Source organism: Talpa occidentalis, unplaced genomic scaffold, assembly GCF_014898055.3.
Source record: "Talpa occidentalis isolate TD23 unplaced genomic scaffold, MPIMG_talOcc4v2.1 talOcc4.17, whole genome shotgun sequence".
NCBI lineage: Eukaryota > Metazoa > Chordata > Mammalia > Eulipotyphla > Talpidae > Talpa > Talpa occidentalis.
Window position 1 is genome coordinate 40,432,641 of NW_023601754.1, and position 26,106 is coordinate 40,458,746.

The 26,106-nt window shown below is 56.3% G+C and overlaps 2 protein-coding genes and 1 long non-coding RNA gene across 9 annotated transcripts in view; 1 reads left to right on the plus strand and 2 right to left on the minus strand.

The window, feature by feature from the left end:
- Positions 1 to 9: 9 nt before the first annotated feature.
- On the minus strand, positions 10 to 8,414 carry ECH1 (enoyl-CoA hydratase 1). Its single transcript, XM_037516508.2, has 10 exons — positions 8,290 to 8,414; positions 7,705 to 7,912; positions 7,460 to 7,548; positions 1,968 to 2,092; positions 1,837 to 1,885; positions 1,599 to 1,663; positions 987 to 1,057; positions 826 to 897; positions 451 to 601; positions 10 to 329 (listed from the first exon to the last, which is right to left on the minus strand). Exons 1-10 carry the CDS (start codon positions 8,339 to 8,341, stop codon positions 225 to 227), a joined length of 987 nt encoding a protein of 328 aa, XP_037372405.1. The 5' UTR covers positions 8,342 to 8,414; the 3' UTR covers positions 10 to 224.
- Positions 8,415 to 10,199: 1,785 nt separating this feature from the next.
- On the minus strand, positions 10,200 to 23,783 carry HNRNPL (heterogeneous nuclear ribonucleoprotein L). 7 transcript variants are annotated; one of them, XM_054697144.1, is made up of 13 exons: positions 21,350 to 21,619; positions 19,269 to 19,387; positions 18,522 to 18,759; positions 18,307 to 18,394; positions 17,700 to 17,794; positions 17,547 to 17,619; positions 14,283 to 14,354; positions 13,891 to 14,171; positions 12,728 to 12,849; positions 12,304 to 12,505; positions 11,659 to 11,716; positions 11,472 to 11,567; positions 10,201 to 10,905 (listed from the first exon to the last, which is right to left on the minus strand). In XM_054697144.1, exons 1-13 carry the CDS (start codon positions 21,602 to 21,604, stop codon positions 10,847 to 10,849), a joined length of 1,758 nt encoding a protein of 585 aa, XP_054553119.1. In that variant the 5' UTR covers positions 21,605 to 21,619; the 3' UTR covers positions 10,201 to 10,846. The 7 variants fall into 7 exon arrangements, with proteins under 7 accessions (XP_054553118.1, XP_054553119.1, XP_054553121.1 ...); XM_054697143.1 differs by having other exon boundaries at positions 10,200 to 10,905; positions 13,891 to 14,354; XM_054697146.1 differs by having other exon boundaries at positions 13,891 to 14,354; positions 21,509 to 21,619.
- LOC119249289 (uncharacterized) overlaps positions 22,174 to 26,106 on the plus strand; it is a 30,148-nt gene continuing 26,215 nt past the window's right edge. Inside the window, exon 1 of the long non-coding RNA XR_005126124.2 lies at positions 22,174 to 22,363. This is a non-coding gene — a long non-coding RNA (uncharacterized LOC119249289). The remainder of the gene's footprint in view (positions 22,364 to 26,106) is intronic.

Consider the following 26,106-nt stretch of genomic DNA (forward strand, 5'->3'; position numbering starts at 1 on the left):
CTCCCTTCCACATGTCCTGTCTCTCCAAGAAGGGCGCCAGGTGCGCTACATCGCTTTATTGTTACTGGAACGATAAGGCCGTAGGGGGAAGGACATCTGTGTTGTAAAGTGATAAGCTGGAGACTGGCAGGGATGGCACCGCGGTGGCGGCCCCGGGCAGGTCCCCGCTACGTGGGGTGCGCAAACAGCAGCACGAGGAGCGGCGGGGCCGGGCGCGACGGCTCTCAGAGCTTGGAGAACGGGACGCCCTTCAGGTCCTTCTTCTCGATCGCGGCCTGCACGGACCTGACGATGTCGTCCGTCTGCAGCATGCTCATGTTCCAGGACGCCTGCGCGGGGCGGGTGACAGGGGCGAGGAGTTGGACCAGCGACAATAGGGGCGCACCCGCAGCAGAGCCCTGATTGGCTGCTCAGGGCTGGAGGGGGCTGTGGGGGGTCGCGGGGGCTCACCATGTAGTTGAGGCCTTCCGCCACGGAGTGGTCGCGCGAGTAGACCAGGTTGACTTTGGTGCCCTGCACCGCCACCGGGCTCTTGCTGGAAATCTCGGCCGCCAGCTCAAAGGCGGCGTCCAGCATGGCCTGCTTGTCTGGAAACACCCGACTGCGGATGAAGGGGGTGGGGGCTCAATCGGTCTGTGATGGGCTCCCCTCCACCCCCTTCCTGCCAGTGAAAGTGACCCATCAGAGCAAGGCACCAGACGCCCGAATTTTAAAAACCCCATCACCCAGCGAGGAGTCACTGGGAATCTGTGCGTGAGGGCACAGCGGGACTCTGGGGCCTCCGAGCTGCCCTGAGGTCTTCACAGCACCTGCCGCGACCCCTACCTGACCAGCCCACATTCCTGGGCCTCGTGAGCCATCATTTTTCGGGCGGTGAAGGCCAGCTCGTTGACCAGGCTGCAACAGGACGAGGATATTAGGGGGCTGAAGCCATCCCTGGTCTGGGAGTGTCCTGCAGTTCCCTCCGCCAGGCTCCCTCCACCTACCTCTGGTTCCCGATGACTCTGGGTAGGCGCTGCAGCGTCCCCACATCCGCCGCCAGACCCACATCCACCTCCTAGAGGGTGGACAGCAATCGTGTCAGTGCCCGGTTTCTGCCCAGTGTGGCCCCCCGTGCAGTGTCGGTGCCAGTGAAATTCTGCATCTATGCAGAGGCCCCACTCCACTTCCACCTTAGAGACTGCCCCCCAGTGCACCTCCCCATTCCCATGTAAATGCTTGAATCCAAGCAGGGCCCTTCCCAATTCTTTAGGGTCAGCCACATCTATCTCCCGAAGAAATATCTCCCACCTGACGCCATAGGTGGGCCCTTTCCAGCACCAGCCCTGCAGCACCCCCAGCCTCATCCCTGCCCCCAGACATTAACTCCTTCCTGATCTCACCAGGACGGTGTGACCTACTCTTGACTTCCTGTGGCCAAGTCTTTTTAAGGTTCAGTGCTGCCTAACTTCCATGAAAGCCTTCCAGGCTCACTCCAAGCCCTCCACCCCTAACCCCTTGGCCCACAGCACCCCTGCTCTGCCCCCCACCCCCCGGATTTGCCACTCCCTGGCAGCTCTAAGAAGGACCAGAGCAAGCAGCTCAGGATGATGGCTCACCTTCACCTGGAAGAACGCATCCTGGGCACAGTACCGGATGTCACAGGCGGTGATGAGGTCCACGCCTGGGAGAGAGGCCAGGGACAGTCAACAATCACCAGATCCAAGCCCTCCTCCCAGATGCTGGGGTTGCAACTTGGAACAAAGTCTATATAGCAACAAAGCTGAGGCAGCAGGGCAGCAGCCAATCAGCATCCAGCCGGAGTGAGCCCAGGCTGGCGGGTGGGTGCAGACTCACCTCCGCCAATGCAGCCCCCATGGATGGCAGCAATCACAGGCTTAGGGCACTGGAAGGGAACAGAAGGGGCGAGGTCAGGTCTGGCCCAGGAGGAGTGGGCCGAGGGTGCCCTGGTAGCCCCCCAGCATCACCTTCTCAATGACACTGAAGGTCTCTTGGTACTTGGTAATGAAACGACGGAGGTTCCAGCTGATGCGGGCCACGTCTTCTCCATGGGGCTGAAGGATGTCCGAGGCCATGTCCATTAGGTCGATGCCTGGTGTGGAGGTAGAGAAGGCTCACCTCGCTCCCCAGGGCCCCCCACCACCCCAAGCAGAAGTCTGCTCCGGGGCAAGATGGATGCCACACTCCAAAACCACCACAGTGCAGGAGGCAACACGGAGCTCACGGAGGGAGGGCGTGTGGGCTGTGAAGTCAGGAAAAGCTAGCGTTCACTCCGTCAGCCCTGTATCCTCACCACGTCCTTGACGGGGGTCCTAATTTGGGGAAGGGGAACAAACTGAAGCAGAGGAGCTAAGTCCCTCACCCAGGCTCACGCGGGCTAGTGAGCAGTGGCGTTGGGATTCCACAGCCAGAGCCACGCAGCTGGCACCAGGGTGGTCAGGGCTTTGGCATCAGCAAAGCAATTGGTGGCCGCGATGTCGCCTGGTCTGGAAGGCCAGAGACGTAGCACGTTGTGTGGCTCTAGCTTTAAAGCAATCCCAGATCTTCCTTTTCCTCCACTCATCCTTCTTCTATGCACCTGCACAGCGTTTCCCCAGCACCCACTGCTGCTGCACTGTCTGTTCCCCACACGCCTCCAGGCTGTCCCTCTGCTTCCCATCCCACCGAGAATAAAATGCAAGGTCTCTGCCAAGACCTGGCCGGCGCCGCAACAAACATCATTTCCAACTATTCCTTTGGGGCCACGGGCCTCCGGTACTTGTTCCAAAGCTGCAACACGTTCCTGTCCCAGGGCCTTTGTGCCTACTGCTCCCTGCCATGAACAGAGCTCCCCTGGGGTTGTTACAAGACTGACTCCATTATTCTGGGCACAGCTCAAAGGTCACCACGTCAGACAGGCCTGCTCAGCCACCCTGTCTCAATAGCGATCACTCGATCACTCGCCTGTCCTCCTGCCTTATCTCCTGATCTCCTGCACTTCCCTTGCGCGTGTCTGTCATTTAGTGCTCGCTCCTGTCTAGGAGGGGAACTCCCTCCCCAAGCAGAGGACTTGTCTTCTGGCCCCAGAGTGCAGCCCCAGGGCCTGCAGGGGATCCAGTCCCATGAGGCGCTCTGTAAGTGAGCAGTGTAGACAGCAATCCCTGCCCCCCCTGGAGCTGCCCTTCTTGGGGGAGATGAGTGAGTGTGAACATGTTTCGTAGGGAGGTGATAAGGGCTAAACAGAAAAATAAAAGATGGAAGTGGAATAGTGTGTGTGCAGGCGTGCAGCGAGGGCTGCTGTAGTGTTAAATGGGGTGGTCAGGGATCCGCTCCCTGAAAAAGTGACTTCTGAGTGAAGATCTGGAGGAGAGGGAGGAAGCTATGGGGTTACATTTTTTTTTTTTTGAGATGTATTTATTTTTATACAGGCCAGAGGCGCGGGAGGGTGAGAGGATTCACCAGAGACAGAGTGGGGAGCAGAACAGGCAGGCTGACTGAAGTACACTGCTGAGGGGAGCAGCGGGAGAGTCAGGAGAGGTCTGCTGCGCCATGTGGGATTTTCGCTGGCCGGCCAGGATCAAACCCGCACTGCTGAGGCTGCGGACAGCTTCACAGCACGGCATTCAACCTGCTGTGCCACCGGGGAAGCCCTGGGGTTACATTTTTTTTAAAGATTTATTTATTTATGCACACAAGAACTGGGGCACAGGCCAGAGGTGCAGGGGTGAAAGGACTCACCAGAGACAGAGCGGGGAGCAGAACAGGCAGATGGACTGAAATACACTGCTGAGGGGAGCAGCGGGTGAGACAGGAGAGGTCTGCTGTGCCATGAGGGTGGCTCCCTGCCCAGGGATAGCTTGATAGTGCTGAGACTGAACCCCCTGTGCCACCAGGGAGGCTCAGCTATGGGGTTATTTGGGACTAGAGAGCTCCAAATGCCAGGAAGAGCAAGTGGAAAGGCCCTGGCAGAAAAATGCCCCTGGTCTGGGCAAGTAGGGGGGCCAGTGGGAAGAGCAAAGGCAGAGAGGTGTTGGGGGCCCATCGTGTGTGAGACCTCGTGAGCCAAGGGGATGACTTAGGTTTGGACAGTGAGGCTGAGTTGCAGGATAGTTCAGACTCACCCCTCACTTTCTCCCTCTGTGAGTGAATCATTCTCATCTCGACCTTTCACCTGCTCTCTAAATCATGCCCTTGCACAACCAGCAAATGCATTCCCACATCTGGCCACAACCCGATTCTCTGATTTGCCAGCTGCCTCCATGGCTTGTGTAATTAGGCAACCCGACTGCAGTGCTGCTGGCTCGGGGCGAGTGGAATTTGTGCGGGTTAAACACAGGCCAGATGGCACTGCCCGATGTGTCACTGCATTCACTGGGCCTGCTTTCCTTTCTGTAAAATGAGGGTAAAGCCCTCCAGAGAGGCAGCTCTCCTGCCCCCCTGTGACTATACAGGTGCCTCTTTTATCTTTCTCCCTTTCCTAACAAACCTGTCTTTAAAAAAAAAAAAATTATTTAATTTACCATACAAGAGCTGGGGTGCAGACCAGAGGTGTGGTGGGTGCAAGGATTCACCAGAGACAGTAGGGAGCAGAACAGGCAGACTGACTGAAATACACTGCTGAGGGGAGCAGCGGGGAGACGAGAAAGGTCTGCTGCGCCATGTGGGTAGCTCCCTGGCCGGAGATCAAACTCGTGCTGCAGTGGCTGTGGATAGCTTCATAGTGCTGACGCTTAACCCCTTGCACCACCAGGGAGGCCCAATCAACCTGTCCTGTTAAAATGAAAAAAACAAAAAAATCTCCAGAGCAGATGGGGCTGCAAAGATTCAAGGAGACAGGCCCCCCTACTCCCGCTGGCCCCAGGCCCTTAGCACCGTGCCTGGCACGTGACTATATGTGACTATCACAGCTACCCTCTCTGTTTCAGAGGGGCCAGGCCGCCTGGATCACCGGCTGGCACTGCTGGCCCCCACGCCAGGTATAGGGGCGGGCTCGGTCCCAGGACAGGTCTCCCAGGACAGGCTGGGCCCCACACCTTGCCACACCTCCTCCTGCTGGCTTTTCTGGTTTACCCGCCCCACCCTGAGCTACAGAAACTGACATCAGTACCCCTGGAAATAAAAGGCCCCTGTCCCCTTCCAAAGGAAGAACTACCCACTGCAAAGAAGCCCCCCATCTGGATTCCTTGTGAGTGCTAAGTGTTCCTCAGTGCTAAGCTCACGGTGGTTCCTCCCAGCACCCACGCTAACAGCTGGGGTACCCAACGCTTTACACTTACTAACCTAGTCCTCATGGCAACCCGAGGAGGTTCTCTCCATTTTCTTCCAAGGAGGAATCCTCGGCACAGAGGGGTTGGAGGGGTGTACCCAGGTGGCAGTGGGGGAAGGGGTGGGTGCCCAGGCCGCAGCCCTGGCTTTGAACCAGCAGGCCACACACCAGGTTATCATCGGCTGGTCAAGAGCGAGGACCAGGCAGCCTGAGCTTGAGAATCCCATTTTTTTTTTTTAAGATTTATTTATTTATGCATACAAGAGCTGGGGTACAGGCGAGAGAAGCAGGGGGTAAGAGGATTCACCAGAGACAGAGTGGGGAACAGAACAGGCAGACTGACTGAAATACACTGCTGAGGGGGGGAGCCACGGGCAAGACAGGAGAGGTCTGCTGTGCCATGTGGGATGTGCCCTGGCTGGCCGGGGATCGAACTCGTACTTCAGAGTCTGTGAAATGCTTCGTAGTGCGGTGCTTAACCCCTTGCGCCACCAGGGAGGCCTGAGAATCCCATTTTTGCCACATAAGCTGTGAGAGCTGGGCGAGCTTCTCCCTCACTCTGGGCCTCAGTTTCCTCACCTATAAAATGGGGATCATTGCCGCTGTCTCGTAGGGTTGTGGTGAGAATGAATCACTCTGTGTAAAGTACTTAGATGCTCCGAGAAAGCCAAATAAGTACGGGCTACTTCTATGTATTTTAAATTAGTAGTTTCATTCTCTCATTCACACTACTAATTAAGTCCACTTTCTTCTTTCGGGCCTTCAGGTTCTTGCTGTTGATAAGGGGCAAGATAGCCACCACCCGCTGGGGGCTGACAGGCGAGGTGCTGGGCCTGCAGGAACAGGTCAGCCCTCACCTTCCCTCCTTACCCGAGCTCGTGGGGGCAGAGGCCAGAAGCCGCAGGTCCCTGCACCCAGAAGGGGGCTGGGAAGGGGGCTGGAGTGACACTGTGGACTGAAAGGAAAACAGAGTTGTAGAGAGAAAATAAGGGCCATAGCAGCCATGTAACAGAGGAAACAGATGGTTTGGGTCTGTCTTCCCCTCGCAGTGGGGATCTCCACGCCGGCAGGGCCGTGGCTGTCTCAGAATTGGGTTCCCAGCATCGGGCTGGGTCCCTGTGCAGAAATTAACGTGAGGCTCCACTTCTAGTACCAGCCACAGATGACAGCTACGTGCCCTCGTTGTGGGTGATACACATAATTGCCTGATGGCACCCAGGAGTTAGCCGCTTAGAAGGGACTGGAACCACATGACTGACTTGGTAGGGTAGTCTTGTGTTGTGCTCGGAGAACCAGAGGCCAGAGTCCAGGGTGACCTGGACGAGTAGCTGGAAAGTGAGGGGTGACGTCCAGAAAGGAAAGAACCAGAGAGGAGACTGGATTCTGTCTGAACCTCTGGTTCATGTATAACCCAGCCTGATAAGAGAGTTAAAGCAGATCCCAACTCAGCTGCTAGAACAAATGCAACGTCTAAAAAAGGACTAAATAGAAATTTGAGACCTGAAAACAACAGAATGTGAAATTCAAAAAATCACTGGTTGGGTTTAACAGCAGAACAGAGATGACCCGGGTGTCGGTGAATGTGGCCTAAGGAAATGATCCCATCTAAAGAACAGACCTGTAGAACAATCAAAAGACCCAGCAGGCAACCGGCAGTCAGCTTGTGTGCCGAAGCACGTTATTTTAAGCGTGTTATTCTAACACATGTCACTGACACGCTCACACAAGACAGAGAAGTCAAGGGCCGTGTTCAAGGTCACAAATCCAGGATGGAAACCCAAACTTCTGAGCCTGTCGTGATCTATTGCACTAACTTCTGTATTTGAATGTTTTAAAAGTTTTGAAAGGATGAAAGTCAAAGTTAGAAGCTGCTTAAAAGTCTAATTAGGAGGGCCTCCCTGGTGGCACAGGGGTTAAAGACAGCGCTATCAAGCTATCCTCAGCCTCTGTAGCACAAGTTCAATTCCCAGGCCAGCCAGGGAGCTGACCCACATGGCATAGCAGACCTCTCCTGTCTCGCCTGCTGCTCCCCTCAGCAGTAGATCCTCCTGTTCTGCTCCCCACTTTGTCTCTGGTGAGTCCGCTCACCCCCTGCACCTCTGGCCTACACCCCAGTTCTTGAATGCATAAATAAATCTTAAAAAAAAAAAAGTCTAATTAGGAAGCACTGCCATATACCCAGGAGTAGGGGTGGGTGTGGCAAGGATCTAGTACCTGCAGTGAACATTTTTCCTGCACCAGAGATTACCACTACCCTGCAGTCTGCGTCTTCTGCAATCTTGTTGAAGCATTCCACCATCTCCCTGTGAAAGGGCAAAAAGTAAAGGGCTGTGTTCAGGGTGGGAATCCCCAGCTGCTCACCCAGGTCCCCCTGGACAGATGCGCCTGTCCATCTGCCCTGCACACCCCTCCCAGCCCCCTCCTCCTGCAGGCAGGCTTCCAGGATCTGCAGGTCAGACCTCCAGAAGGCCTTGTTCATGGCATTCCTCTTCTCAGGCCGGTTTATCTGCACATGTAGGACGTGTTTCTGGGCAGACATCACTAGAAGGGACTCATAGTTGTGGTCTGGGGCTTCACTCGGGGCTGCTTTGGAAGCCTTTTCTTGTGCAGCAGAGCCCATGGCCTGAAGGCCAACGCTGAGACCCAGGCGGGAAGGGGAAGTCAGACCTGGGGAGATAAAGGAGGAGTCTCGGGTGACCCTAGAAGGAGACAGCACTGTCAAGAGCAGAGGGCGGGCAGGGAACACACACTCCTTAGAGAACTGTTTGCCAGCAGGGAGACAGAAGACCGCAGGTGCATTCATTTATCAGTGGCCTCGCTCTGAGAACTACTTCAGACCCTTGATGGTGGGCCTGACCCCAGCTCTCGGACACTGAGCTGTCAGGGACCGCATTATAAAACGGGGGCCTATAGAATTCGGCTGGGAGCCCACGGACCCGTGAGCGGAAGGGCTGGGACTCGATGTGACACGGGACGGGCCTCCCCTTCCTACGGTCGCTGGCAGCATGACAGTGCGCGGACCCCCAGAGGTCGAGGTGACTCACGTCGCGTCAGCAGGTCGTGGAGTCTGCGAGATGCCACCCTTGCCGCCGCCATCGCCAGAGTAGCTGTTGTCCCCAGACGGAGGAAACCAGGGGGCGGGGACAGGAGGCCGCCATGTCGGGTGAGGGCACCGAGGCTGTAGTGAGAGCGCGGGATGCTGCCCCCGACATCTTTAGTAAGGGCAACCGGAAGTCGCCTCGCGGGTGCCCGTGGACTGGCAGAGCCGCTCAGACGGGCCCTTTCACCCAGTGGGAGGCCGGCCCGGGACCTTCGTGCCCACCGCGCGTCGCTGTACAAAGTTTACCACGGCGCTGTGGCACGCTGGCGGCGGCCGAGTGTCCGAGGGCTTAATCGCGGAATAACCACAGCCCTGCAAGTTGCTAATCGCGACGTGAACTTACAGGCAATGTGTCACCTAGCTGCGGAGTTTGCTCGCGGAAAGGAGTGCACATACAGATGCGCCGGTATTAAGCGCCGATGAGAGAACCCCACTCCCGCGCCTGCACGCCCCCCACTAGTTTCCGTAGCAGAGAGGAAGGCGCAGGCGCGGGGAAGTCATTAAACTACTTCGAGGTCTCTGGGATCAAGGGTGCTGAAGAGGGGGGATTTTGTGGCCCTCCAGTCCGTTAAAATGTTAAATTTCTTTCCAAAAAACCATTAATTCAAGAGCATAAAAAGTGCTACAAAACTGCCTAAGTGCTATATAGGGAGATGTTCACGAAGGTCGATCTCTGGAGGAATAGAATTGCAGGGAATATTTTGTCATGTGTCATGTGGACTTTCAAAAATTGGAACCAGGGACTAGCCATCAAGAGAAATGTTAGTTCTGCAGAGAAACTGAAAGCGCTAGGTAGCAAGATGGGAAAGAAAAGTTTGTTTTTTTAATCCCTTTTTTTTTTACTATATATATATATATTTAAGATTTATTTATACAAGCACTGGGTACAGTCAGAATTGCGGGAGGATGAGAGGATTCACCAGAGCCAGAGCGGGGAACAGAACAGGCAGATTGACGAAGTACACTGCTGAGGGGAGCAGCGGGCGGCAGAAGTCTGCACACCATGTGGGACCCTCGCTGGTGGCTGGGGATCGAACTGGCGCTGCAGAGGCTGCGGGCAGCTTCGCAGCCCAGTACTCAACCGCTGCGCCACCAGGGAGGCCTGGGAAAGAAGTTTTAACGACCAGCTCATGTTTAAAAGATGGTTATAGCTGTGATATACTATGTGCATAGACTATCTCTGGAAGGAGATTAAAGTGGTGCTTGGAAAAGTGGGGAAGTTCACTTTTTCCCCACCTAAAAACAGATCTCAAATTTTGTAAGTTTCTGACTACAGGGTGACTGCAGTCGATCCTGTCCACCAGGCTCCCCTGAAGGAATCTGTTCAGCAGATGTGTAACCCAGGTTTAAGTGTCTCAGTTCCCAAAGCAGGTTCTTTCTCAAGTGAACAGGGAACACCGTGGTGGTTTTGATCAGCTCCTCAGCAGCCTGCTGTCCTGGCAGCAAGCTCAGCCCTTAAAGCAGGTTCCTTGCAGGCGACTGGCCTCCCCAACCACACACCTAAGTTCCCATTCACCAGAATTGTGGGGTACCTACTGCCACACTGCAATTTCAGTGGCCGGGAAGTATCTCCAGATCATTTTTAAGGAAGGTGGCTAAGATATCTGTTATGACCTCACAGCAATGGGGCTTGCAGCAGTAAGAAACTGGAACCAAGTGACAACATGCACACTCCAAGCTCCGCAGGGACAAAGATGGTTCTAGACACAACGCTTCTAGCACAAAGCTGTGTCTTTAAAGTACGAACACACAACTTGATTGTCATGTGATCTTTACTAGGGGGGAAAATCAAAATGCATTAAAGGGACTGGAGAGAAACTTTTCTTTCTGAAGTTTTATTTTTCAGTCTTACAAAAAAAAAAAAAAGCAAGTGTCTACTTTGTAGATTATAGCTTTAAACTTTATAATCTCCAAGTCTTTTATTTTTCAACCTTTTACTTGTGAAGTGACTGTAGCTTGACTGAGCTTGCTTGGAGGAGCCTGTGAAGTATGAGACCAAGTCTCCTGTGCTGGGTGGGTCTGCGGCCTGGCCACCCCTTCCCTCTCAAGGCCGAAGGCCGCTGCTGTGTCTTGGCCTGCCCGCCAGTCCCTCTTTATCAGAGGGAGTGGTAGGGAAGCACACACGCCCTGGAATCCCAGAAACCGCTTTTTCTTTTCCAAACAATTTTATTGAAATGTGCCAAGAGTACACGCGCAGCACAGATGTATGAACAGGAAAATAAAATCACTTGTACAATAATTTTCAAAAACCTTCAAAAAGGTTAATTTTGGGAGATATCAGTTTTCCATTTCCCTCCCCTTCGGACTCTCAGTTTTAATATTTCCATTATGGTTAAGCCTCTACTAACCTAGCATTTAAAAAAAAAAAAAAAAAAGAATACAGGAATTTTCGGCCAAAAAAAAAAAACAAAAAACAAAATCCCAAAACAAAGAAAATAAAAAAAACCGCATAAAGAAAAAAATATCTTCCTGCTCAGATGGAACTCTTCGTAGGCACCCGATTAGGAGGCATGCTGAGCGGTGGAGAAACACAACTTCAGGGTGTAAGGGTATGGGCCATCTGCAAGAGAGAGCGCGGTTCGGTCGGGACCCTCTCAGGAGGCTCTCCCTGCCCAGTTCGCCCATTTGGCACAAATCTCTCATTCCCTGCAGGTCAGCAACAGGGCTCCCAGACACCGCCCAGAGCGAGACTTGACGGGACTATATCCCAGGTGTCCCTCCCTCCCTCCCTCCTCGCAGGCCCACGCAGAACCCCGTCTGGGCCTAGTTCCCTTGTCATGAAGCCCGCCCAAGGGACTCCCCGCTGCCCAGAGCAGCCCCTTCGCTGGCTATTATCTGAGCCAGACCCGGCAATTGACACTGTGGGCGTTAACTGGCAGCCTGTGACGCAGACAGCGCCTGTGCCCTGGAGGGCAACTCCCAAGCTGGCAGAGGAGGTGGCAGCCAGGCCGGCCCTCCCATGGGGAACATCAGGTGCTCTCCCGGCGACCAGGTCCCACCAGCCTCTGTGGGTGACAACACAGCCGCTCCTGGGGCCCTACTTTACCGGTGGGAAGGAAAGCTCTGGCCTGAAGCCAGTCAACCCATTAGGCAGCGGGGGTGACTGCGGGACCCACAGACACTCACTTGGGTTTTTCATCTGGTAGTGGTTCAGGAAGCCCAGAGTCTCCAGGGCGTCGCTCTTGGATTCCCACTCCAGCAGCCCAGAGGAGCTGCGTTCACCTAACCAGAGAGTTTTAGGCTGCCGTGAGCAGGAAACCAAAAAACTGCCCACTCAGAAGCAGGACGGGGGGAGGCGGGGCAGCAGACTCACTTTTGCCTGAGAATACTTTCACGGAAGATGGCCGCTTCACGCCCAGCTCGTCGCAGATCTGCAGGGGAGACGGGAGGCCCTTCAGCTACACCGGAACGCAAGTGCCCGCCCCGGGGCCCGGCTGCTTCTGGACTGTTTCTAGGTCGTCATCACACTCAAAGATGCCCCACGACCTATCCCCGCAAGCACTGAGAACGGCTTCTTAAACACCTGGACTTCAGCTCTTTTGGGGGTGGGGGTGGAGGTGGAGTGCTGGCGACAGCAACAGTGGGGGCAGGGCTAGGTGCACATCCAGCTCCTCTCCCTCCCTGACTGCCTTAGTCACCCCTGACCACCCCGAAGCAGGACCCTCTCCTGGGTCAGCTAGGCACCGGAAGGCCAGCCTGATGTCAAGAGAATGGACTCTAACCGTCCAAGCGGGGAGGAATCCCACCCAGCGACCACCAGCCGTCCTGGCCAGCCAAGGAGCACCGCAAACTACCAGCGGAGGATGCTTAGGAGTGCTGCCCCCGTGGCCATCCTGGCCCATGTGCCCAACACCTACCGTAGGGCCTGGCAGAGGAACACTCGTAGACATCTGTCGGGAGACTAAAATGAACAGCCCCCTGGGACAGCCGTGGTGGGGGCCAGCTGCACAGTACGCACCTCAAAGAAGTTCTCCTCGGTCACTTCCAGGGGGGCATTGAAGAAGTGCAGCACGTTGCTGGGGTGCTGGATCCGGTTCTTGGCTGCCTGCTCCGGAGTAGAAAACCGGTTGTTCCTGGACTCACTGAAGTCTTTGTAACTGCAGGACCCGTCTTCCAGCCCGTAAGATGGGCCGGGCATGATGGCTGGTTGCTTGGAGACGCTGTGGGAGGTGAGCGGGGCCTTCCGTCAGACCTCCAGAACTCCCCAAGGCGCTTAGCGCCTCTACCCCCAGCGGAGGCGGCACGCTTTCTCCCTCTGCTGTGGGGGAACATAAGGAAACACCCCCAAGCCCAGCCCCTCCCAGCCTCATCTCCGCCTCACTGGGCTCCTCTGCTGGGTCGTCCCTCTGGCCTTCCCTAGCCCAGGGAGACCCGGCACCTACCAGACATTCAGCTTCTGCCCAAACATGAAGTTGTTGTTGAGGTGAGTGATGGCGCGGTCCACCGCATAGCCGTCCGCCATCTCCACCATGGCAGCCCCAGGCTTGCTCTTCATGAATTTCACCTGGGGAGGAGAGGAGCCCCGGTCAGCTCCCTGCCCAGCGGCCCGTCTCCCGCCCTTCCAAGTGGGCGAGGAGCAAGAGTCCTGCTCTAGACCCAGGCTTCCGCTTTCTCACGGTGCGCAGGCGGCGAGGCACCAGGCCCACCTTGGTGGCAACACAGCCACATGGCTCTTTCCTGCAGGCGCAAGGGCAGGGTGAGAAAGCACAGCGGCCATGCCTGGTCTCTTTTTATATACTTTTTAATTTAATTGTTTTTTTGGTGGGACCCTCGCTGGCGGCCGGGGATCGAACCGGCACCGCAGAGGCTGCGGGCAGCTTCGCAACCCAGCGCTCAACTGCTGCGCCACCGGGGAGGCCCCGTGCCTGGCCTCTTACACACAGACGCGCGTATCTACAGACACAGGAAGGCCCTGCCCCGCGCGGGGGCGCAGCACGGAAACGCAGGCGGATCTGAACAGAGGCTCTCCGGCCCCGAGGCCTGCTTCCACAGAACAGCCTGCAAACCCGAGGAGTCATTCATCCTCCACGCCTTCACGCCCCCCACCTGCCTCCCTGAATATTGTGCCAGCTGAACACATCAATTCACGTAAAGAGAGAGATTTCCACGGCGCCCGGTGTGCAGCACAGCACGCTCCACGTGTCTCCACGGCCGCCCTCATGTTAGCAGGCCAAACCCGGGCGGCAAACCCAGGTCTCCAGGATACCCAGGGAAGAAACCCATCCGCCCCAGGATTGCCAGAGCAGCTAACCTTCCAGAAGAAATTCTTACTCTACAAAGCGTCTGTTTTAACAAATTCTAACATCTTACTGCTTCTGACAGAAACATTTTTAACATTAAAAAAAAACCCCCAAAAAAACAAACAAAAAAAACCTTCATACAGCGAGGATCAAACCACCTATCTGCTTGGTGGCTCAATGAAGCAAGTTACCCGCTCCGGACTGGCTGGCTCAGCCAGGTCCCCCTGGCTCTTGCCCCCGCTCCACTGACGGGCACCACCAGATCAGGGCCTCCCAGGAAAGCAGCGGCCCCCGCAGCAGCTCACCTTCTCCACATTGCCATACAAGCAGAAGACATTGAAGACGCGATCACAGTTCATCTTAGACTGATCCAAGCCATAGACCATGAGCACAGGGCTGTCGGCGTGGGGGCCATATTCGGGTGGTGGGGGAGGGGGTGGGGGGTGCCCATACTGGGGGCCGTAGCGACTTGGGCCCCGGCGGTGACCCCCCACGGGTGGGCCCATCCTTCTCCCTTCGTAGTGAGGTGGGGGGGGCCCGTAGCCCTCATCATGGTAATGGCTGTGGTACCCACCGTGGGGCCCTCCTGGGGGGTGGGAAGGAAAGAGAGGGAGGACGGGTGAGAATTTGAGCGGCGGGTGGTGGGCAGGGGCACATGAGCCACGGGAGTCCACGGAGGGGAATCCCCTGCCCTCACCATATTCCGCGGGGTGATCTCCCAGGAGAGGGGGCTGCCTCTGGCGTTTGTTAGGATTGCTGCCAGGGTCACCTGTGGATAGACAAGACAGTTAGAGCCCAGCCTGGGCAAGAAAGGGGTGTCTCCCTTCTGACTCCACAGACTAACCTCCAAGTCCCTTAGCTCTTCTGACCCTGCTGCAAACCCTCCTTCCTGGGGCCTGAGCCAGGTGGGCATGAAGCCCACATGAAGGGGATTGCTGTTCTTCTGCACAGATGAGTCCCGGCTCTTTCTCACCTGCCCTGGCCCAGCTCTCAAGCATCCTGGGGAACGTGCAGCTGCTAGGGGAGCTGATATGTCACAGAGACCAAGAACAGCTTTCTAAAGTAACTCCCACTTAAGAGAGAGGAGATTAAGAGCAAATAACCCGGAAGAGGGTAGAAAGATAAAATCTGGCCTCTAAGGTCCTAGGAGCTCTAGACCCAGCCCCCACCCCAACCTCCTCCACCCCAGGTCCCGGTCACCCTCCCACCTAGCCAGTCGGAGACCGGGAAGGACGGCATGTGGAAAAGGACAGGGAACATCAGCATCCGTTCAATGAGCAGTCGTTTACAAAGCGTGAACATTCTCAGACCCCAACATCGCGCAGATCCACCCCCCACCCCCCCTTCATAATCGCTACCGGTGATCTAGCACTTAGTGGCAGACACTGTGCTAAGCGCTTTACAGACATCACAGCTTCGTAAATTCCTCACAACAACCCTATGAGGTAGGTTCTATTAGCCCCATTTTACAGATAAGGAAACTGAGCAGTTAACTAAGCAGTTAAAACCACACTTCGGCCCAGGGTCACAAAGCAAGGGAGTGGCTGCGCCAGGACTTGAACCCAGGTCTGGCTGACTCCAAAACCCAGGTTTTCGAGACCACTGCCCTTTCCTGCCACCCGGCCTGGGTTTTGTTTTCAACAATCAGTGATTACAAAGATGGAAAAGGGCTACTTACAGCAGAAGTACAGAGTACAATGTCCATTTGTCACAAAAAACAAATCTGTATTTTCTCTTACCATTGGACGCTTCAACAGTGAGTTAGCACAGTTCTGAAAGATGGCGTCCCATCAAACATACACTGCGACCCTGCATCACATGGTTTTACAGTCATAAATACAAGTTACGGTACACATCCGCTACAATTTTTTTTAAAGAATCGCTTTAAAAGTCAATGTTTTGGATTAAATCAAAATGGCTCACAGATGTTCTGTCCTCAGAAGATATCAGAAAAATGGAAAATAAAGGTGTATGAGGTGGAAAGTGTCCCTCCGTGTAGTCACTCCTCACTGTGTGCGGTGGTGCGGGGCTTCTGCTGTGTAGCGCTCCGTGTGCGTGTCTCCTGGTGAGGGAGTGTGCCAGTGGCCCCACTATGCCCGCGCTTGGGGCCTTGGGAGCGCGCCCGGTTACCCGCCAGCAGGTAACTGTGTACCTCTGAGCTGTTTGGCTGTCTGGTTTTAGGTCTGTTTTGGCTTTTTTTGATTTTTTTTTTTTGTTGTGGCTTAAGTTTTTTTTTTTTTTGTTTCTGATCTCCAGTTGGTGCAGATAATGTTGGCAGCCGGTGACTGCAGAAAAAATAAAAATATCAAAACAGAAAAGAAAAAAAGAAGGCCCTCCCCAAACCAAAGGATTTAAAAAAACAAAAACAAAACCCACATGGCGAGGAATGGAGAGAGGATTTGTCTTGGAGGCCCATGGGCTCTACTTCAGTCTATGAAACGTTCTCCGAAAAGAGCGCCGCCGGCTGGCTGGGAGAGCTCTGTTCTCTGTGTTTCCTACTTCTGTGTACATTCTCGGGTTCGAGTTTGCTTGGATTTTGACCTCTTTTTAATGTTTAGTAAAAAAGCAGTGTCTGCTGCCATGTTGCGTTTCTTTCTCTCTTTGTCTCTGTCTGCCTCTGTCTCTGTGCTTGGAGCTGTTCCTTGGAGCGCGGTGTGGTGTTCTTGATGTAGTGAGCTCAAGTCTGCGGCTGTTTCTGGGGACGTGGTGGAGGCTGCATGTTCTGTTCTCTCCAGGAAGAGCTAGTGGGTTCTACCCTGTGTGTTGGTGAGCAATGTGCAGAGGCAGAGCCGCTGAAGTTTGGTTCCCGAGGGGGTGGCGAAGCACCGCCCTCACTCCAGGTCACCTCATCAGCTCTCGTTTTTTTTTTTTACTCCCAGCCTTGGGGCGGCCAAAGCTGAGAGGCATCAAAACCAATGCACAGCCAGCCCCTGCCACTAGCCCCTGCCGGTCTGCACATCTTCTATTTATGTTCCTTGCAGAAGAAATGGTTGGTTGCCATGTTTCTGTTAGCAGTCATGTAATGCCATTGCCCGCTCTGGTACATTCACTCGGTCACCAATTTGCCTCTGACCTCTGCAGGGGCAGCCAGGCCCACAGCGCCCACTGTGAGGGTCCTGGGGAGAGTCTAGCCAGGCCCCACCCCACCCCCGCTGCAAGGGGGAGCAAAACAGGCCTGCCTAGGAATAGGGGGCCTGTGCGATGTCAGCGACCAGCCTCCTCCCTCAGCCCATGGCCTAGTCCGACGTATCAGACCAAGACGGACAGAGACGGACGGTGTTGCTGAGGGGGTGCCGCTGTGATTCAAAGGCAATGCTCCACCTCTCCCTCCTATCCAAGACAAACCATTCTTGACAGATTCTAGGAAGGGGGTTGTCCACTTGGGCCCCCGCAGAGATGTTGCATTCCCTCTACAAATGAGGTATGGCGTGTCCGCCCTGCTTCAATCCAGGGTGTCTCACTTGCACAAGCTCAAAGGCTGTGCACCAAGGGCCCTGGAGCACTTACCCCCCGACCCCCGTGTGTCAGTCCCACAAGCACACCCTCTTAATAGCAGCGAGCAAGAGCATCATTCCTGGCCCGGGGAGGATGGGGAGTCAGTGACCCTAGGCAGGCTCCTGGAAGGGAAGCAGCAGAACCCACTGGGGAGCTGCTACTGGTGGGTCAGCCACCACCATGCCTGAGCATGGCGGCGAGGCCCTGCTCCCCACCCCGCCCCAGCCTCTGCCTTGGCTCTGCACCCTCAGCCACGCCCAAGGGCCCCAAGCAGCAGCTGGGACCTACAGAGGCCCATCGTCCACCCTCCCACTGGAGTGTCTTTCCCAAGAGCTGGCCCCCAAGAGCCCCCTCATCCACAGGGAGCCCAATGGCATTACATAACCCTGTGCCCAGGTCTGTGAAGTGCGCTAGTCGTAGTGAAGGCAGAGCGGTGTGTTTAGAACAAAGTGGCCGTCAGGATTACCTTGTCCACTGAGGTTGGGGTTAGTGTAGTCCCAAGTATCCTGATCGTTCTTGAACACGTTCAAGCGTGTAGGCTGCGGGCACAAGACAAAGCGTGAGGTCAGCCAGGCCTGGCACCTGAAGCTGACAAAGGGCAGGCACTTCCCAGACCTACCTTTGCATATTCAATCTTCAGGGTGCAACAGCCCGAGTAGATATCAGCCCCATTGAGTGAGGCCTTAGCCCGCTGGGCACTCTGCACAGAGTCAAATGTGAGTAACATTAAGGAAGACCCGATCACGGTTCCTCGGGAAGGGCTTCGAGTTATCCCAGAAGAGGAAAAGGCAGCTGCAGTCAGCCTGTGCCGCCGATGGGCCTGCTCCTGCCCAAGCACCGGCCTCTCTGGTGACCGGCGGGAGCAGTGCCCGAGACCTCACCCATCAGCTCCTCCGTGACCTGCACTCACACCAACCCAGGCCAAGCAGCATCCGTCTTTCGGCCAATCCGCTCCACTCTCAGCTGCGTGCTTCTCACTAGGCCTGACTCATCTCTGGGAAAGGATATCACCTCCCGCTAAGACTGTGCCCGACGCCCTTTCTAATTCTACCCCTCTGGTAACCTGTCCTTTCCTTCACTGACCTTTCATACTATCTCTGTTTATTAACAGATGCCCCTACCAGACGGTGGGCCCCGTGCGGGACCTGGCACGAAGCAGGCAGCAGAAACACACTGGCTCTAAGACTGGACCCCTGTGGAGCCCAGACTGTTTCCCCGTGAAGGATATTCCACCATGGCCTGCACACCGTTCTTACGGAAAATGACAATCCTCTGGACTGGGCCGCAAGGATTACAGATAGTGTAAAGAACATCCTGTGAAAGCAAAGGTAAGCGAGATGAAGGGCACTGGCAGATCAGTCTGGCTCAGGGGAGGGAAGAAGGACAAAGGGAAGGAGGACACGTGCACAGGAGCCAAAAGGGACCGCGCGCAGGCACGTACTGTGGTAATCGAATAGATCGGGTTCAGGATGGTGAAGAGAAGCACACTATTGACGCTCCGGGAGTCATCTGAGTCCCCGGGGCGGGAGATCTTCTGGCTGGTAGAGTAATTGACAAAAGCTGGATGGCCAGCAATGTAGATCTGGTTGTCGGCTGCGTAGTTCACTGCGTTGCAAGCCCCCAACACATCTTCAAACTCTACCAACGCTTGTCTCTTTTTCGGCATCACCACCACATAGCTGCAAAGAGAACACAGAGCTCAGTCTTCTTGGGATTGGAGACAAGAATAAGGCGGCCTCCCATTTCCCGCAGACCGACAACTCCTAACCCGATCTAAACACCTCTTGCCAGTGGCTCACTGGGCAAAAGGTGTAGCTTTGGCACCACTTCCTCTGGGAGGCCTTCCTTCCTGGCCCTCCCTCACCTGAATGAGTACAGTGTCATCAAAAAGCTCCTGGGTTTCCCCATTACTCTGCTCATCAGACTGGCAAATAATAAGTACTTGCTAAATGAGAGAATGCGGACAACGAACTAGAAAACAGATCAAAGAAGCAAAGAAAAAAGGAGACAGAGAATGGACTAGAACCTGACCCACAACAAAATGGTCTATCCCGAAATCAAAGACTCAGGACCTGGCCAAAGAATCCTGGACCAAAAGGCCAAGTCACTTCCAACCAAGAACCTGTAGGACACCAAGAAGTCTCTTCTCGGTATACCCAAACCTTGGCCTCTGGGCTGTGTCAAGTACCTAATGGGTCCGAACTCCTGCAAGGCCTCCACAAGGTCAGCTTCCACCACGCCGTCGATCAGGCCCCTGATGTGGACAACTGGGGAGGCCGGGGTTTTGTGCGGGTCATCGTAGTTCTCCTGAGAAAGGAAGCAAAAACAACACTTCACTCCTGTTGTACAATATGGTGGCCCCCTGGGCTCAGTGCTGTTGAGGACCCAGATGAGACAGCTGAATTGTCACCCAGGAAGGACACACAGGGCAGGCAGCTGGGGCGGGGTGGGATGGGGTGGGTGCAATTCAAGGCAATCACCCCAATGGGATTCTTGGCCAGCAGAGTGAGGGCCCTGAGTGGGTGATCACTTGCTCACTTGCCTACTAGTGCTTGCTATATAGCTTCTGATAATGTCCGAATGAGAACCACACATACCTCCCCACAGCTCACATTCCTTCCCGGGCCTGTCTCTCTTCCCAGAGATTAATAAAACATGGGGGAAAATAGCTGGCAGGAGGATGGCCCTGACCGTTCTCTAAGGCATGCCTTTTGCTTCTGCCCCCCTCCTTCCCTGCCCGTTCCCCTTTCCCTAGTGGAGCAAGCTACCATGATCACCTTGCCAAACACTCCTGTTCTTAACCACCCCTCCCCAGGCCCAGCTGGGATAGAACAGCATGTGCTCCAGCAGCTGTGGCGGCCAGGCCACTCTTGACCACTTCTAGCCTTTAATCCCTCTCCTGCAAAATCTGCTTTGGAAAACAGTCTAAACTAGTAAAGGAAGAACCAGGGGGAGAATAGTCTTGTAGAAAGGAGAAACCCCAACAGTCCATACCACTAAAAAGCAAAGTGGTTCCCTTCCCAGGGACAGTTATCTTTCTACCCACCCAGAAGCCTCTGGCAATCCGGATGGAAGTAACTTTCTCTACTTCTCCTGGGCTCTCCGCCCAACCTCCTATGTGAGAACCACCAGGCAGAAGCCCATGGAACAGTGAGTGGCAGAAGTGGATTCTATTTCAGGAATGAACGATACAAACCACAGAAGGCACACCCAGCCTGACGGTGACGGTTACAGGGCTGGAGGTTTGGAGTTTCAGTTATCTCAGCCCTGCCCCTCACTACCTGCATAACCTACGCAAATCACCTCACCCCTATCCACGGGAAATCATGGTATCTATTTCTCCCCGGCTCATAAATTCAGAGAGATCTTCCAAATGTGTGCAAGAAGGAATGGCACAAGTTCAAATGGGGGTCAGTCACAGGCAGAGACCACCACCAACCCCCAACCGGCTGCAGGGAAGGACCCCTGGGGCATAGAGAACGGACTCCGAGTCAGGCGGGGCAACTGTGGTGGATTTTCGGAGCATCAATTCCTTCCCAAACGCCCACCCTCTGGGAACATTCTGGTTTATGAAGCCCACCGCACCCGCTGAACCCCCAGAAATGAAGCAAACGTCATGGCGCCAAAGTTTGGCTCGAGTCCCAAACGGCTGTGTGTGTGTGGGGGGGGGAAGTCCTTCACAAGTCTTCCGGTTTTCACATTCCACAAAAAGGGGGACTGACTTTGTTCTAAGGGGGGGGGTCACCCTCAAGCAACTCAACCGATGTATCAAAACTCCTGACGCTACGGATTAAACCGCGACCGGACAGAAGCGCCCACGCAGGCGCAGAGGGGCCAACGCCCACCCGTTCCCGCTCGCGCGGTGCCCTCCCCCCAACCGCCCACGAGGCCCGGGCGGAAGAAGCGCGCCTGCGCAGGGGGACAGCCAGCAAAATGATAAAGACAAAAAAAAAAAAAAAAAAAAAAAAGGAGGGGGGGCCCGGCCGCGTGCCCGCGCCCCCCAGCCCTCGCGCCTGCGCACTAAGTCGTCTGCAGCGCCAGCTGCTTCCTCCGCCCCCAGCACCCCGCTCAGAATAGCGCGCACGCGCAGAAGCCTGTCCTCGCACAAACCCCGCCGTTTCCCCAACGCCTGCCCCTCCCCCACCCCGTCAACGGCGCGAGGGCCGGAGCGCGTGCGCAGAGAACAACCCCCCCCCCCAAATACCCTCAAGGTGGGAGATTTTTGCCTCCCTTCCCGGCCGACCCCGGAGCCTAGGGCTCTGGCCTCACCCCGCCGCCCGCCGCCCCGGCTCCTCCGCCGCCGCCACCGCCTCCGTGCTGGTCGCCGGCGTTGTCAGTCTTGAGCCGCTTAGGGGCCCGGCCGCCCTCACTGCCGCCGCCGTAATAGCGGCCACCGCCGCCTCCGCCGCCCGCCGCCGCCATCTTCACCATCGCTCCCGACCGCCTCCGCTGCTCGTCCGGCTGCTGCCTCTGCTCCAGCCGCCGACGCCGCTTCTCCGCCCGGGGCAGCAGCCTCCGCGACATGGCGGCTCAGAACCCGCCTCCCCCCGCCTCTCATTGGGGGAGGGACCCGCCCGTCACCCGCCGCCCCCACCCGATAGGGGGAGCCACTGGTCCCGCCGCGGGGGGAGGGGGAGCCTCCGCACGCCTCGCGCGTCTATTGGGCAAGGCGCACGCCGTTCTGCAGGAGAGCCCGCCCTCGTTTGTCTGGGACGCTCCTTATAGGCCAGCGCCTCCTGCCAGTCATTCCGCCGACCCCGCCTCTTTAAAATAAACTCCAATTTGATAGGTCGGATTTCTGGCATTGCCTGGCCTCCCCGGGAAAACCTGGTGAGTGGCGCTCCCGACTCCCCTGAAAGCTCCGCCTTCTTCCCACTTTGACTGGTTGCCTCGCTAGTCCATCAAACTGAAATCCCTTAGTCGTCCAGTCATAACCACTACCTCCCCGCGCCACTCCGCAAGAAGACAAAGAAGCCCCTCCCTCTTGCCGCTTTCTATTGGCTACTGCAGGCGCCCGTCTTTTGCGTCTCAACCCGCTTAATCAATGGGAAGTGGAGAGAGTTCCCTCAACAAACCACAGGATCATTGGAAGTCTCTGATTGGGTGAAAGAGGGGAACCCATCCCGGGTGGGTCGGCTCTTTGACGCAGCCTAGGAGAGGGTTGGAGGCGAAGACGCATGTGCGAATATGCTTTGAGGAACCTCTGGAGGCGGGGTCCCCCTGTTAAGAAGCGAGGCCTTGGAGTACCCCTAGTATTTGAGTGACGGCTGCGTGCTGCGTCAGGTTAGATCTGCGCCGAGGGGCAAATGCCAGTGCGTCTCCCGTGCCCGTCACCATGGCCCAAGCCTCCCTCCCTCTGAGCCCTCACAATGCCGCAAGAATTTCAGCGCAAATTTGACCCTTTGCTCAATGCAAAATTGTTAGCTGTTGCTGTCTTGCAGCCGCGTGCAGCGGCCGACGTCATTCCACCCCTTCATCTCTACATTCAGCCACGATCACTCCTCGCACGTGCGAGGACCTCCCGCGCCTCGCGATCTGGCCCGGTGCAGGCCCTTCCACCTAGGACACGTTGCTCCCCGCCCAGCCAGAGCCAGGGGGCCATTCCTCTGGCCCCTGCAGTCTCGGCCCACTCTGAAAAGCCTCTCTTATCACTGCCGGCCCAGGCCACCGCCACCGCGTCCTCCACGGCAGCCCCCATCACTGGGGGTTCACACGACGGCCCTGACCACTCTGGGTCGCCACCGGTTCGGTCCTTGTCTCTTCCCTGCGTGGGCGAGGGAGCCGTGGTGCCCGCCTCGGCCTGAGGGAGGTGGTCTTCCTGCCAAGCGCCCGGTACCAGGCGCGGCCCAGTGCCCCGCCGAGCGCGCTTCTGCACAGGCGAGTCGCTGAGGTGTCGGCGCCAGGGGCCTGCAGGGGTGGCGTAGGGTGGCTTGGGGCCACCCCATCCCTCCCTCAGGGCGCTAATGTGGTCGGGCGGCCTGCAGCGGGACGCTCCACTTAGAGGGTGGAGCCGTGGGAAATGCGGGGGAGGCCCCCAAAGTTGCTGGGGAACCTCTCCACCCGGGGGAGAAGGGGGCTGCCGGCATCGGGTGCTCACGGGAACGCTGAAACGGGGTCGGTGGCGCCGTGAGACGGGGACAGGCCTGGCTGGGGCGGGGCGGGGCGGGGCGGGGGGGCCGGTTAACCAGGATCTAAGCGGCTCCAGGTCACGCCGGGAAAGCCCCGCCAGGAGGGCCGCCCCGAGACGGGGGCGGCGTCGCGCCGGCAACACGTGACGCGCGCGCCGGGAGCAGGCGGGGCCGGGCCCCCAGAAGGGCGGGGTCGCGAGGTCCCGACGTCAGAGGAATGCGGTGGAGGGAAGGGGGAGGGGGCCCCTCCCCTCCCCGCCCCGGCGCCCGGCCCGGACGCCCCTCGCGCCGGCGCGCGCGGACCGGACGCGACGGGACCGTCCCCAGCGCGACACGCTCCAGGCCGCTCGCCCGCCCGCCCGCGCGCGCCCACGGCGGGGGACCCGGCGGTCTGCACCCCCGCGGCCCCGGCCTCCGCCCCTCCCCACCCCGGCTGGGGCGGCCGCGGCGATCTGCGGGTGGCGCCGCCCACCGAGCCCCCCGCACCCCTCCCGCACCCCTCGCCCCCAGCCCCTACCAGCTCGGCGGCGAGCCTGGCCGGCCGTCCGGGATCGAAAAGAGAGCAGACACTGGGAAGTTTTGGGGGAGGGAGGGGCGGACCTTAAAGGGACCACGACCTCTTTTTCAGCCTGGAAAAAAAAGTGGGGAGGGTTGGAGGAGAGACTGAGGAGCTGCTCGGCGGTAGAATGGAGAAAATATGGCAAAAAAAAGGAATGGAAAACTGTGGAGCCTCCGCTTTGGGGCTCCTTGTGCCTTGTCCCCAAATACCCCAGCCTCTTAACCCCGCCCCCTTTCTCTCACAAAGAGTCGCTCAGTTGTTTGGGAATCGTGCCTCATTCTTGGTCGGCCAAGTGTTGTGTCGGGTTGAGGTAAAAGTTGGGGCGCACGTTGTGCAGATGGCGAAATAGGCACGGGCCACTAACGCCGGGACCCCAGTGCTTGCAGGTGGCAGGACAAGATTTGTCGGCCGTCAGAGCCGCGTAACCACTGCACTTCAGTGCCGCTCTGGTTTGGGGGCTGCAGTGTCCAGTGGGGGTTAAGCCCTGGGGCCAGACTGCCGGGCTTCAAATATGGAGGCTGCACTTATTAACTCTGTGGTCTCAGGAAAATGATTCAATTTGGCGGGGGGGGGGGGCTTCTGTTTCCTCATCCATTAGGAGGTAGGTAATAGCACCTGTCCAGTGTGGTTTTGAGGGTTGGGGATGTCTGGAAGCTGAGGTGACCTCAGAGACGAACCTCCTTTTTACAAATTAGATAAAACTGAAGCTCAGAGAGGGAAAGACCAGTTGAAAATCAAAAGTAAGGGACCTCTGAAAGAGCAAGTCCCTCCCCCTCCTTCACAGCCCCCAAGGCATAATTTGATATCACAGGCCCATCTAAATCCCAAGTGTACCCCCCTTTTTACTTGTTCCTGACCTGAGACAAACTGTGGCTTTCCTTGTGTTCCTCTACCCAAAGTTCGTTCCTGACTTCTCCCTGGCATTTTCCTCTTATTTCCCCAGATGCCTGCTCCTTCTCTGACAAACTAAGGCTCAAATGGCACCTGTGAGACCCTAGCGTAGTGCCCCCCCACCCCCAGTTAAAATCAAGCAAAGAGGGAGATAAATTCTTTGCTCTTACCCTGTGTGAAAATACCTAGTTTAATTTCTGATTCCTCACTCGAATCTGGAAACTTTTTGACCAGAAATGATCTCAATCCTGCTAAAGACCTACCCTGAAGTCATAGATTCAGCAGATATTCATTGAGCCAACACTATTCCGGGTAACTGGGGTAAAATGGCGAACAGGATATCAGAGCCCCCTTCCTCCTGGGGGTTACATTCTAGTGAAAAGATGGATGATAACACAGGACAATAACACACTGTTCACATTCATGCTCTGACATACCAAGGACGCCCTGCATGGACTGTGAAGTCTCGCCTTCTAGCCGAGGTGTGTGGCAGGCTCTCCCCTAGATGCGTGTTAATTACACTCTGTGACATTCACACAGGGTGAACTCCATCTCCCAACACATCTCCCCATCATTATTGGACACGTCACAGTATCAGATCGTGATAACTGCCATGGAGACTATAAAGCAAAGAAGGAGAAGTGGATGAAGAAGGAGAGGGGAGAAGTCCAGTGGATTCTGGGGGGAAAACATTCCAAGCAGAGGCAACAACCAATGGCCCTCCCCGGTGGCGCAGCGGTTGAGCGCTGGGTTGCAAAGCTGCCCGCAGCCTCTGCAGCGCCAATTCGATCCCCGGCTGCTCCCTGGCCACCAGAGGAGGGTCCCACATGGCGCGCAGACCTCTCCTGCCGCCCGCTGCTCCCCTCAGCAGTGTACTTCGGCCCTTCTGCCTGTTCTGCTCCCCGCTCTGGCTCTGGTGAATTCTCTCACCCTCCCGCGCTTCTGACTGTACCCAGTGCATGTATAAACAAAAACAAACAAACAAATAAATGAATAAATAAATAAAACATGCCTCTATTTAAAAAAAAAAATTAAAAAAAAACAACAACCAATGAAAGCCCTTGAGATGAGAATGTGCCTGGCGTGTTCCCAGAATCAGTCCAGAACTATAGTGGGGAGTGAATTGTGCAGCCAGACGGCTCAGGAGAAGGGTCTCTTAGGCCCTGAAGAATTGGCTTTTAATACTGAGGTGGGGCCATTGAAGGGGTATGAGAGGGACAGGCCACGATCTGAGTCCTGAGGTTGCAGGATGTGGGTGTGGGAAACAGGCTTTGGGAGGTGGGGCAGGAAAAGGAAGACGGTGAAGAAGCTGATTCCATGGAACTGGCTGGGGACGGTAGACTTGAAATGGGAGGGTTCAGTAGAGCCCACTGAGTGGGACAAGAGGTCATAGTGCCCCATGATTTAAAACCCCAACTGTGGGACCCGTCAGTGATGGTCAAGGTCCC

Excerpts from the sequence above, each read along its gene's own strand:
- ECH1 (XM_037516508.2), bottom strand. The coding sequence starts at position 8,341 with ATGGCGGCGGCAAGGGTGGCATCTCGCAGACTCCACGACCTGCTGACG. Across the intron at positions 7,913-8,289 it reads CCACGACCTGCTGACGCGAC|GTCTGACTTCCCCTTCCCGC; the intron begins GTGAGTCACCTC and ends TTATCTCCCCAG. Across the intron at positions 602-825 it reads CAGGAATGTGGGCTGGTCAG|TCGGGTGTTTCCAGACAAGC; the intron begins GTAGGGGTCGCG and ends CTTCATCCGCAG.
- HNRNPL (XM_054697143.1), bottom strand. The coding sequence starts at position 21,604 with ATGTCGCGGAGGCTGCTGCCCCGGGCGGAGAAGCGGCGTCGGCGGCTG. Across the intron at positions 17,795-18,306 it reads TGTGCAGGCCATGGTGGAAT|TTGACTCTGTGCAGAGTGCC; the intron begins ATCCTTCACGGG and ends TGTTACTCACAT. Across the intron at positions 10,906-11,471 it reads CTACCAGATGAAAAACCCAA|ATGGCCCATACCCTTACACC; the intron begins GTGAGTGTCTGT and ends TCTCTCTTGCAG.